General features: G+C 41.9%; 1 protein-coding gene across 9 annotated transcripts in view; it reads right to left on the bottom strand.

Moving 5' to 3' along the window:
* The window catches only part of fhod3b (formin homology 2 domain containing 3b), a 561,621-nt gene that overhangs the window by 50,253 nt on the left and 498,938 nt on the right, over positions 1-12,430 (bottom strand). For all 9 annotated transcript variants that reach the window (XR_013548492.1, XR_013548493.1, XM_078415815.1 and 6 more), the window contains 2 exons: positions 5,681-5,839; positions 205-387 (listed from right to left, as the gene is read on the bottom strand). Coding sequence is in view for 7 of the 9 variants with exons in the window: in XM_078415815.1 (XP_078271941.1) it covers positions 205-387; positions 5,681-5,839 (342 nt within the window). In the remaining 2 variants the exon portion in view is untranslated. The remainder of the gene's footprint in view (positions 1-204; positions 388-5,680; positions 5,840-12,430) is intronic.

Below are 12,430 nucleotides of genomic sequence, written 5' to 3'. Positions count from 1 at the left end.
TCAACAAACATGCAAATGAGTGAAGCATGCAAATTTAAATCCTATATTTTTCATTAACATTTGATACTGACAACCATTATAAGCAGAAAGGTCTCCAGTGGACTTAATTTATTTAACAACTCAGCTGAACTCTGTAAAATTAATGTTTTAAAAAAAATAAATCCACCACATATCTTAGACCATTTTTTTCTAGGTTTGAATTACCTTCTCCACCGTTTCATGGTCAAGTTTGAAGGCCCAGAGCTGTAGTCTCGCTGAGAGTTCACTAATGGAAGACAAGGTTAGAAGAAACTGTTCTGCGGAACCCAAAGGAATGTCAGGATTCAGCAGCTGGGCCTCTTGGATCTTCTGTTTTTCTTCTTCAGTAGGAATCATGGTCAAGATTTTCTAAAATAAAATTTACGACAGACGTTTACTTGACAAAATTTGCAGGAAGGTGCATTTTTTTAACTGAGTGAGTGTGATCTTCCCGCTTGATGTGGGTCTCCAACAGTACAGGTTAAGAGATGAATTGCTGTTCATCAGAGCAAGTTTGTACTTTCAGCTCCTAATTATTTGATCCCTCACATCTCCTGATATAAGATTGATCACAAGTTTTTAATCGGTCCTTCCATAGACTCGTGTACAGTCCCGATTCTACAACCTACCTCATTGCGGACATTGGACTTTTTTTCTCTGGAACTGTCCGGAAAAGTCTCTGACTCGGGAAAAGTCTGGAACTTTTTCTACAATCCTGAGAGACCGTATTTAGCACTGTGGAATCTTTCTCCTCATTACCTTTTGTAGTTGTGTTTCACTTGACAATAATAAAACTCAGCCTAACTTAAATGTAATATGTGGCTGGGTTTTAAATGCCACATTTAACAACATTGCTGATATGTAAAAGTTTTGGATAATTGGTGATCAGTTTATATTGAACATGCCAAACCTGGGATTTCAAAAGGAGAGAAAGTTATTAACAAAATTAATAAACGATGCTTTAAAATTTTAAATGCTGCCCTTCTTTGAACCCTTTCGATTCCTCTTAAAATAGATTATATTGCTCAAAATCTTTCAATCTACACTGCTAACATTTTGTAATAAAGAAGGGTTTCACCTAAGATGCAATTTTTGGAAAAATCTGCTCAGGACAGTAAAGACAAAATTAAAAAACATTCAAAATGTAATCAGAAGGCACAATGGGAGTTACATTTCAAACAGACCCAGAGACAAATGTACCAGTGGCCTTTTCTCAGTTTCAATATTCCCTTTGTCAGTCTTTTCCAACTCAGGAGGCTGAGGGTTCAAATCTAATCTCGAGTTTTAACCATCCAATTCAAGTTGATGGTCTTTTGCAGTACCAAGGGAGTTGACATTATTTAGATGAAATATTTAAACTGCCTCTCGAGAGCATTTTAATATTAGTGAACTAGTTTAGGAAACAGGCCCTTCGGCCCACCGAGTCAACACTGACCAGTGAACCCTGTACACTAGCACTATCCTACACACACGAGGGACAATTTACGTTTATACCAAGCCAACTAACCTACAAACCGGTACGCCTGCGTGGAGTGTGGGAGGAAACCGAAGATCTCGGAGAAAATCCCTCGCAGTCAGGGGGAAAATGTACAAACTCCGTACAGACAACACTCATTTGGGATCGAGCCCGAGTCCCTGGTGCTGTAAGGCAGCAACTCTCCTGCTGCACCACTGTGCCACCATTCCGCCCACTAATGTAAAAGATCGTTAGGGAAATTGCACTTAGAGCCTTAGCATACACTGACGTCTAGTGCAATCACTGAAAGGCATGCACTACCTTCTACACAATCTATGTCCCACCTGCGGCAGAGTCTACAAGCCCCTCATGGAAACAGATTATCTTTAATCTGGAGGGACTGCCTGAGAGGTTTCCATGATACGATGTCAAAGAGCAGTAGCAGAAGCCATCCCACTGAGTTCCGACCAAATTTGTCCCTCAGTCTCCTGGTGCTCATTTATCAAAAAAAAAGATTTTATTGGCTGAAAATTGGCTGCTGCATTTCCCACAATAAAACTGTCACTTCAGTTGTAACATATTTTGAATCATCCTGAAGTTACGCAAGATTTTGTACAAGTAGAAGTTTTATATTTTTGTAATACAGAAGAGTAAAGCCCAGAAGGAAATTGAAACATTAATTCCACTGCACTTGCTTTAATTTCCTCTCAATCGTTATGATGGTGAGTGGATGGGAAAACTGAATGAATTTGAGCTCAAAGATAGACACAATATACTGGAGTAACTCAGCGGGACAGGCAGCATCTTTGGAGAATAGGGATGGGTGATACTTCGGGTCGAGACCCTTCAGTCTCGATCCAAAACGTCACCCATTCCCTCTCTCCAGAGATGCTGCCTGCCCCGCTGAGTTACTCCAGGAATTAGTGTCTATCTTTGGTGTAAACCAGCATCTTCAGCTCCGTCCGGCACATGGATTTGAGCTCCACAGGACTTGGATTGATGAGCAGTGATGTGTCCCATCTCATGTGATAATTGGTACTGGTCATCCAAACTTCAAGCCAGTTCAATGCAGAATGAAAGATTAAAGTAAAATCACTGAATAACATCTGAATGGACCAAAGAGCAGTTTTTCATTTTCAATTGCTCTTCTATATTTTTAATTTAATTTTTTCTATAATATTTTAAAGTATTTCCTCCCCACATAGCCCTTTTTCAGGTTCAACAACTTGCCTTTTTTTACAAACTCTGTCAATCACCAAAGCATGGGTGAAAGGGGTAAGAGTGAAAGGATATTACCAAGATGAAAACCCATTAATAAATATCACATGGGTAGGTTTTGAAATTAAGGAGTTCACTGTGGAACTCCATGCTGATTTCCTGGAGCCCATGACCCAGATATACTAATTGAGAGTTCGAGGAGATACATCATAGGTATTAACTATGTTTCTTTATCCACAGATGCTGACTCACAGGGCATGCGTTTCCAGTGATCTAGCATCTGTTCTTGATTTCCAGCATCTGTTGTGATTTTCTTTTTGTTTTGTTTCTAATAGTTAAGAACATTCCTAAAAATCTTTCATAAGTATTTTAGCTTTTCTTGGATGGTCTATTAAAAGGGTAAAGTTAGAGACAATTGCAACCAGTTGATAGAGTCACTCAGGCCTTTTGGCCCAACTTGTTCATGTTGACCAAGATCCCCATTAAGCTGTGGTGACTTAGTACAATGAATGCATTAAGCGACAGGTTGGCAGGTACTATCACAACGTTTAAGAAATATTTAGACAGGTACATGGATAGGATAGGTTTATAGGGATATGGGTCAAACAGAGTTAGGAGGGACTAGTGTAGATGGGGCTTGTTGGTTGGTATGGGCAAGTTGGGCTGAAGGGGCTGTTTTCATGCTGGATCTAAACTTTGCTCTTTTTAGAAGGCTCTTTATTAAATCTGTTTGGGCAGTCACAAGGGGGCATTGGAATGAAATGAACAAGATTATATCCCACAGGATGACACAGTTGCCATGTATTTACACATTTAACTGGCAAAGGAAGGAGGAAGGGTTATAGGGATGTGGAAATCTGTTGCCTTTGCAAAATGATGTATCTGCAGGCAGAGGGGATCAAAGCACATTCACTTTGTGAAGTGTGCTTCCCTTGGAAGCTTGGACCTGTGCAGTAGGAGCAACAAAATAATAAATCCGCTCTTTGTAAACTGCTTTACAAGACAGCCAGCAGTACAGAGGAAAGTTAATCCTATGATTAATTTTGTTTGCTAACTATTTTTTAAACTCACAATCACTTTTAAAATTAAAAAAAAGATTATCTTTTCTTACTGATTGTCACCATCAACTAATCAAAACATTAGGCTGACAGAATGGCACAGATGGTCGAGGTGCTGCTTCACAGCTCAAGCGGCCAGGTTCAATCCTGACCTCCGGTAGTGTCTGTGTGGAGACTGTATGTTCTATCTGAGATAAGATGGGTTTCCCTGGGTACTCTGGTTTCCTCCCACATCCCAGTGATCAGCAGGTTGATAGATCAAAGGATGGTACCAAATTATCCCTAGTGGGTGGGTGATAACATCTGAGGGGAGTTGATGGGAATGTGGGGAGAATAAAAAGAGAATTCATGCAAATGAGTGCTAGATGGTCGGCACAGACACAGTGGGCTGAAGGGCCTGCTTTCATACCATATAACTCTATGACATTAAGATCAGACATCATCATTATGGAGCCAAATGGATTAGAGTTGGGATGGGCACAAATCCCTGCAAATTCTCTTTCTCGCTTTGGCTGCGGGAAAACTTGAAACATTTGACTAGGTTGTTAGTTTGTGAGACTTACAGCTACATCAATATAGTGTTTGTCTGATCCCTTTTGACAATAAACTAAGCAGCTAACAACAGGAAACGTCACCCATTCCTACTCTCCTGAGATACTGCCTGACCTGCTGAGTTACTCCAGCATTTTGTGATACCTTCGATTTGTACCAGCATCTGCAGTTATTTTCCTACACAAGCAGCTAACAACAGAATTCTTGCCGAGAGAATTTTTCCAGGCAAACCCAGCTGCCGTCTTACACAAGGATTTATTTTCCTCCTGTGGACTGCAACGGCTGCTTGAGATAAGGTGAAGGGACCGGAAAGTTAATATCGAAACATGAAGATAACTCTTTCAGCACAAATGGAGCTGTGACTGTCAGACGTTAACTTGATGAATTATGGTTGGAGGGGGAAAGCCTCTTGATCAGTTACACTGTGATTCACACTTAGATTTGCAGTCAAGTCCAAAATGCCAAAAACAGCAAATAAAAGCCAAGATTCCTGCCTACATTAGAACATAAACACCATCTCTCAGCACTCACATCCTCCACCAGTATTCCTTACATTCCCACCGTAGCCAACTTTGCTCGTGCACTTCAATTATAATAATAATAATGGAATATTGGATATTAGTAAAACAATGCTGATGTTTGGTACCACTTCCTCTCTTTGCAATATATTGCTAAATTGAACACAGTATAGTTCTGGTCATTAGTAAGACGTGGGTATCACTGGCAAGGTCAACATCTCTTGCTCTTTGCTGATAGCCCTTGAGAAGATGAAGCTGAGCTATCTGGGTGAACTACTGCTGTGTTTCTGGTGAAGACCCATCTGCATTGTCGTCAGGTGGTGAATCAAACACAAAAGTCCACCTGCATCTGTGTCCAATAATGGCATAGGATTCCACCTGGTTATCTACAGCTTTGAACTTTTCCCCCAACATGTAGCAAGACTGAAATGCGGAGAATGTGGTAGAAATTAAGACCCTGTTTAGAAACATAGAAAATAGGTGTAGGAGTAGTCCATTCAGCCTTTTGAGCCAGCATCACCATTCAATATGACCATGGCTGATCATCTAAAGATCAATAACCCGTTCCTGCTTTTTCCCCATATCCCTTGATTCCGTTAGCCCTAAGAGCTATATCTAACTCTCGAAAACATCCAGTGAATTGGCCTCCACGGCCTTGTGTGGCCAAGATTCTCCAATTTGTCCCAGGGTTTTACACCAGCTTTAATGCAACCGTGGTATTACATCACTTGGTTTAAAAGGTAACCATGACATTTAACATAAAACTGTAACAGATTGCTAGATTGACCCAACGTGTCAAATATTTCAATCTTAATTTATTGCATAGAAATGTACAGTTGAATTAACAAACACATTCTTACCTCTATTCCTTCCTTGTTCAAGGCATATTCATCAAAGTTAAGAATTGCAGTCTTGATTGTTCTTGGAGGAGGTAATACGGTCATTCCAATGTTAATGGCATTGCTCCTCTTTGAGTCCAACACAATCACTTCCTGTCTCTTCCCGTCTGCAGCAGTTTTCTGAGATACGAACAAATACTGGAATTACCCCACATAGAATTTAATATATGTGCACATAATCAATAAGCTTATAGTGAGTACTGAACCTATATCACTGTAGAGGTTGGTTGTAGAGGATTTGTAGCCATGTCAACAACCAGACTCCTGAAGGGAATGGGAGTCCGAAGACAGGCCTTTCTGCAAGCCGTCAGGTCGCTGTCAGAGGCTGCCGAGCGAAGCTGTGGCTGAAGAGGAAAGACTCCAACTGGGCTGCAAAATGACCAGCAACAGGGGTAAAAACGGAGGGGAGCGCTCCTGGGACGCCAGGTATCGCCGTTGAGCCCTCTGGAGGTGTCGTGGGCCTATCAACGAAACACCAAGGAAGGAGGGTGCCCACCTGATGACCCCAATGAAGTCTTCACCCCCACCCCCACTCAAGAAATTAAGAAGGTGCCGATTACAGTAGGGATTGTAATACCAAGTCCTATAAGCTCAACTGACAATAGGTTCAGAACGCACCACATCATACCCAAGGTGCCAAAGCAAAGGAAAATATCTCTTTCCTCTTTCTTCCATGGGTTAAGTCAACGAAAAGGGTCAACATGAAGGGCAATATTTACCTTTTTGGGAGTTTCTGGGATATTGAGGGTATCAAGAGACACAATGTTGAGTGAATTAAAATGCACAGACCACACTCCCAGGTGCTCCAGATGGGAATTTCAGATGGACCCAGCTGCCTGCACCTGACCGACAGTTTATTTTTCCTGAGCAGTGCCCAAATATCTTTCATCATCACAGATCCCTTACACCTGCCTGACTTGCCTTTCACACTCACTTGCATGACCTCAGCTCTTATCATCGCACTTTTAAAAGTATCCCATTTTCTGGACATCTTTTTGCCCGGAAACAAATGACTTTAATCGAGTTTTGCAAGTTTCTGTCCAGTAACATCAATGTTGACCTTGCCCAGTTTAAAACTTTAACTTGGGGACCAGCCCTTCATTATCCATAATTATTTTATGCATTATACATAAAGTTAAACAAATTCTGCCTAAATTTGATTACAAGCCATTTAACCTATGGAGAATTCAAATGCTTCTCAACAAAATATACATCAATAGAGACACAAGGAATTGCAGATGCTGGAATCTTACAATAGACAATAGACAATAGACCATAGGTGCAGGAGTAGGCCATTCAGCCCTTCGAGCCAGCACCGCCATTCAATGCGATCATGGCTGATCACTCTCAATCAGTACCCCGTTCCTGCCTTCTCCCCATACCCCCTCACTCCGCTATCCTTAAGAGCTCTATCCAGCTCTCTCTTGAAAGCATCCAACGAACTGGCCTCCACTGCCTTCTGAGGCAGAGAATTCCACACCTTCACCACTCTCTGACTGAAAAAGTTCTTCCTCATCTCCGTTCTAAATGGCCTACCCCTTATTCTTAAACTGTGGCCCCTTGTTCTGGACTCCCCCAACATTGGGAACATGTTTCCTGCCTCTAATGTGTCCAATCCCCTAATTATCTTATATGTTTCAATAAGATCCCCCCTCATCCTTCTAAATTCCAGTGTATACAAGCCCAATCGCTCCAGCCTTTCAACATACGACAGTCCCGCCATTCCGGGAATTAACCTAGTTACGAAACTCAATGTGTTGCAGTAACTCAGCGGAGGGAACGGCCAGGTGACATTTTGCATCGGGACCTTCCCTCCAGTTCCCATTAAATTTCCCCCCCCTCATCTTAAACCCATGTCTTCTGGTTCTCAATTCCCCTTTTCTGGGCAAAAGACCAGGAAAGATTTTTCCTATACATGGATAGGACAGGTTTGGAGGGATATGGACCAAATGCGGGCAGGTGGGACATGTTGGACGGTGAGGGCAAGTTTCCACACTGGAAGACTTAGTTCATGACTCCATGCATTTACCTGATCTATTCCTCTCATGATTTTGTACACCTGTATAAGATCACCCCTAAGCTTCCTGCTGTCCAAGGAATAAAGACATAGCTTGCCAAAACCTCTCCCTCCAGTCCAGGCCCCCCAGAGTCCTGGCAACATCCTTATAAATCTTCTCTGCACTCTTTCCAGCTTATAAGATTGTGATCCATCAGATAAAGAATTTCAGTTTGATTACTACTGAGTCAGCTTGACAATGGTCAACATCTAGAGATACGGCTCAAAATATATTTAGGAAAAAAAAATAAAAAAATAGTACAGTATGTACTTTTTGTGGAAGGTAGACACAAAATGCAGGAGTAACTCAGCGGGACAGGCAGCATCTCTGGAGAGAAGGAATGGGTGACGTTTCGGGTCGAGACCCTTCTTCAGACTGATGTCAGGGGAGTGGGCAGGACAGAGACTACTTTTTGTGGTTGAATTAAGACTGAGAGATCACAAAGCTCATGGCAATCTTACAGGAACCATTCACTTATTGCAAAAACAGCCTTCAAAAATGAAAGCAATTGCACATTTCTCAAAGAAACATCTGTAGGAATGATTTCCTGGTTATTCCACATACATACCATTACAAATTAGAATAGGTGGAAAGAAAATGACAACGCAGAATATTTTCTGAGACAGCGTTTGTGGAAAGAATACCAATCCAGAGGGAAAGTTCCTTTTGAGGACTGCAGGAATCTTCAAGAGCAAAGTAAAGAACTGGAAGATTTCTTATCTTCTATACTTTTCATTATTTTTATGGTTGGAAAATACGGATGGTTAGTTGTTTCCTTTCCTTTCTCAGGGTATATCAATTAGATATTTATGTAGGAGTTTTATTTCAGAACTTTCGACGGAAATCAAATGTTGAGACAAATTCAGGAAAAACAAAATCATGGTCATGATCATAGCCATAAATCACCAAAAACATATTCTGTAGCACTGCTAAACCTCCTCCTATTCTAAAGACATAAGACAGTACAGTATAGGAACAAGCCATTTGGCCCACAATGTCTGTTCCAACCATGATGCCAATTTAAACTGTGTATCTGTCTGCACATGGTCTGTGTTCCTCCATTCCCTGCTGATCATGTGTCTGTCTAAAGGCCCCTTAAACTTTCCTATCATATCTGCTTCCACCACCTCTAGCAGCACATTTCAGGCACCTACCACTCTGCATTAAAAAAAATACCTTGAACATCTTATTTAAACCTTTCCCCTCTAGAGCTACGCCCTCCAATACTTTACAATTCCACCTTAGGGGAAGTGCGATTAGTTACATTCCAGGAGAATGGGGTTAGGAGGGAGAGATAGATCAGCCACGATTGAATGACGGAGTAGACTTGATGAGCCGAAAGGCCTAATTCTGCACCTATCACATGATCTCATGAAGACTAATTATCTACCCTATCTACGTCTCTCATAATGTTATGAATTTCTATCAGGTAGCCCCTCACAATCCCACTACCAGGGGGAACAGGCAGCATCTCTGGAGAGAAGGAATGTGCGATGTTTCGAGTCGATACCCTTCTTCAGACAATTGCAAGATGACATTTATACTCAACACCCCAACCAATGAGGCAAGCATGTTGTATGCCTTCTTTACCATTGCAAAGAGTAGGAGTAAACGGGTCCTTTTCAGAATGGTAGGCAGTGGCGAGTGGAGTGCTGCAAGGCTCGGTGTTGGGGCCGCAACTGTTTACCATATATATTAATTATTTGGAAGAGGGAATTAGAAGCAACACTAACAAGTTTGCGGATGACACAAAGCTGGGTGGCAGTGTAAACTGTGAAGAGGATGTTAGGAGGTTACAGGGTGACCTGGACAGGTTGAGTGAGTGGGCAGATGCGTGGCAGTATAATATAGATAAATGTGAGGTTATCCACTTTGGCGGCAAAAACAAGGAGGCAGATTATTATCTCAATGGAGTTAGGTTAGATAAGGGGGAGGTGCAGCGAGACCTGGGTGTCCTTGTACTCCAGTCACTGAAAGTTGGCGTGCAGGTATAGCAGGCAGTGAAGAAAGCTAATGGAGTGTTGGCCTTCATAACAAGAGGATTTCAGTATAGGAGTAAAAAGGTTCTTCAGCAGTTGTGTAGGGCCCTGGTAAGACCATATCTGGAGTATTGTGTACAGTTTTGGTCTCCTAATTTGAGGAAGGACATCCTTGTAATTGAGGCAGTGCAGCATAGGTTCATGAGATTGATCCCTGGGATGGCAGGACTGACATATGAGGAAAGATTGAAAAGACTAGGCTTGTATTCACTGGAGTTTGGAAGGATGAGAGGGGATCTTATAGAAACATATAAAATTATAAAAGGACTGGACAAGCTAGATTCAGGAAAAATGTTCCCAATGTTGGGCGAGTCCAGAACCAAGGGCTACAGTCTTAGAATAAAGGGGAGGCCATTTAAAACTGAGGTGAGAAATACCTTTTTCACCCAGAGAGTTGTGAATTTGTGGAATTCTCTGCCAGAGGGCAGTGGAGGCCAAATCACTGGATGGATTTAAGAGAGAGTTAGATAGAGCTCTAGGGGCTAGTGGAATCAAGGGATATGGGGAGAAGGCAGGCACGGGTTATTGATTGGGACGATCAGCCATGATCACAATGAATGGCGGTGCTGGCTCGAAGGGCCGAATGGCCTCCTCCTGCACCTATTTTCTATGTTTGTATCTATGTATCTACTAGTGTTGTCACCTTCAGGAAGCTATGGATTTGCACCCCAAGATCCCTCTGTACATCAATGCTCGAAAAGCTTGTGCCACTCATTGTATACTTTCCTCTTACATTAGACATCCCAATATACAACACTTCAAACTATCAGGCATTTATCTGACCATGTGTAGGAAGGAACTGCATCTGCTGGTTTAAACTGAAGATAGGCACAAGAAGCTGTAGTAACAGCGGGACAGGCAGCATCTCCGGAGAGAAGGAATGGGTGACATTTCGGGTCGAGGCCCTTCTTCAGACTGTCTATATCCTGATGAATACTTTGATAACCTTCCTCACTATTCACAACCCTGCCGATTTTTGTGTTCAATGCAAATTGAAGGAAAGGAACTGAATTCATTGATGTATATGCTACACGGTACCTATCACACCCTACTACATGCAAAATGAGCAAACATACACGTGTCAGCAGGATATCTCATCAAGAGTAGAGTTCTGATGTCACAGTGTCCTAACAACTATATTGCCCAGTAGGACTTTGTAACTCCAGCTGCACTTTAATCATCAGTTATTTTACACTTTCAAGTTGGAAAGGGTGCAGAGATTTACAAGGATGTTGCCAGGACTAGAGGGTCTGAGCTGTAGGGAGAGGTTGCACAGGCTGGGTCTCTACTCCTTGGAGCGCAGGAGGATGAGAGAGGTGATGTAATAGAGGTGTACAAATTCATGAGAGGAATAGATCAGGTAGACGCGCAGAGTCTCTAGCCCAGAATAGTGGAATCGAGAACCAGAGGACATAGGCTTAAGGTGAAGGAGGGAAAATTTAATAGGAATCCGAGGGGTAATTTTCTTTCACACAAAGCGTGGTGGATGTATGGAAGAGGTAGTTGAGACAGTGACTATTGCAACGTTTAAGAAGCAATTGCATAGGTACAAGAATAGGACCGGTTTAAAGGGATATGGGCCAAATGCAGACAAGTGGGGCTAGTGTAGCTGGTTGGTGTAGCAAGTTGGGCTGAAGGACCTGTTTCCACACTATGATTCTTATGACTCTATGACTGCCAAAAACAATTGTTGGAGCCGCAACCCTACTTCAGTTCAAATTGGTTAATTCAGCAATACAGCAAAAGATTGAGATGGTTACTACCTCTTTTACCATAGTATTGGGACTCTTGTTCATCCTAACCTGCTTGACCATCCTCCAATAAAGAGAAAGATGTCTGGAACTGCAGATGCTGGAATTCAGACTAAAGAAGTGTCCCAATCTGAAATATCATCTGCCCAATCCCTCCATAGATGCTGCCTGGCCCACTGAATAGTTTCAGCACTGTGCTTTGCTCCATAACATAATCCCTCCAATGTTTCAATGGTGCTTTATGGCCATGTGTACCCAAGTACAGATAAATTCTTCATTGCAGGAAACAATTTCATGAACCTTCTTTGAACTGTACCCAAGACAAATATATATTTCTCCTTAAACATGAAGTCCAAAGCTATAAGGTCACAAATCCATGAAGTGTGTCAACCACATTTCTGTATTCCTTTTGCATGACTTGCTGTGCTGCATGTTAACTTTGTAGACAGATATTTAGATCTTCCTGAACACCACAGTTAATTCTTTCAAATAATACTTTGATTTTCTAATCTTTGATTGGAAGTGGATAACAGGTTTCTCCTCGTCATATTCAATGACTATTATGCCCAAATAGTTGGACTAAATCATTTTGCTGACACTCTATCCACCTACTATACGTGAGGACTTTCCAATTGTTGGCACCAATATACCATATTAACCAGCAAGGTTCCTGTATTTCTCCTTCAATTCAACAGAAATCTGTACCTGTTGAGGCAAGTCTGAGAGCTAAAGGCAATGCCATTCATGATTAGCTGGCAAGCCAAAGAGCACTGTCTCGTTATGCTTTAAGTTTGCAGCAAATGACTCCAATATTCCAAGTGTCTTGGTCTGGGTGCCCTTGAGGTATACTTTAATAGTACAAAT

The sequence above is a fragment of the Rhinoraja longicauda genome, chromosome 2 (assembly GCF_053455715.1).
Source record: "Rhinoraja longicauda isolate Sanriku21f chromosome 2, sRhiLon1.1, whole genome shotgun sequence".
In the NCBI taxonomy this organism is placed as follows: Eukaryota; Metazoa; Chordata; class Chondrichthyes; order Rajiformes; family Arhynchobatidae; genus Rhinoraja; species Rhinoraja longicauda.
Note: the sequence above shows the minus strand (reverse complement) of the source record. Positions and strands in the feature narration are given on the sequence as shown.